Raw genomic sequence first — 315 nt, 5'->3', positions numbered from 1 at the left:
CGGCGCCGACCCCGCTGCTGCCCCCCTCAGCTACAGCCTCGGTCAAGATGGAGCCGGAGAACAAGTACCTGCCCGAACTCATGGCCGAGAAGGACTCGCTCGACCCGTCCTTTACTCACGCCATGCAGCTGCTGACGGCAGGTGAGCGGGTCGCCGGCCCGGGGGCGTGGGCGGCAGCGGCTTTGTTCCTCTAGCTTCCCGCCCCTGGGGACCCTTGCCGTGGTCCTGCTCGGAGCCTGCGTCCCCCGTCCCCGCACGGCCCGGGGCGCGGGGGTGGGCGTCCAAGTGCGCCGGAGGCCGGGGGCGGCTGGGCGG

The 315-nt window shown here is 73.3% G+C and overlaps 1 protein-coding gene across 1 annotated transcript in view; it reads left to right on the top strand.

The window, feature by feature from the left end:
- Positions 1–315, top strand: part of KHDRBS1 (KH RNA binding domain containing, signal transduction associated 1) — a gene marked incomplete at its 5' end in the record, with an annotated part of 30,675 nt that continues 30,360 nt past the window's right edge. The window contains 1 exon segment of the mRNA XM_006158121.3: positions 1–141. Coding sequence (XP_006158183.2) covers positions 1–141 — 141 coding nt within the window.

This window comes from Tupaia chinensis, unplaced genomic scaffold (assembly GCF_000334495.1).
Source record: "Tupaia chinensis unplaced genomic scaffold, TupChi_1.0 Scaffold000573_1, whole genome shotgun sequence".
NCBI lineage: Eukaryota > Metazoa > Chordata > Mammalia > Scandentia > Tupaiidae > Tupaia > Tupaia belangeri.
Note: the sequence above shows the minus strand (reverse complement) of the source record. Positions and strands in the feature narration are given on the sequence as shown.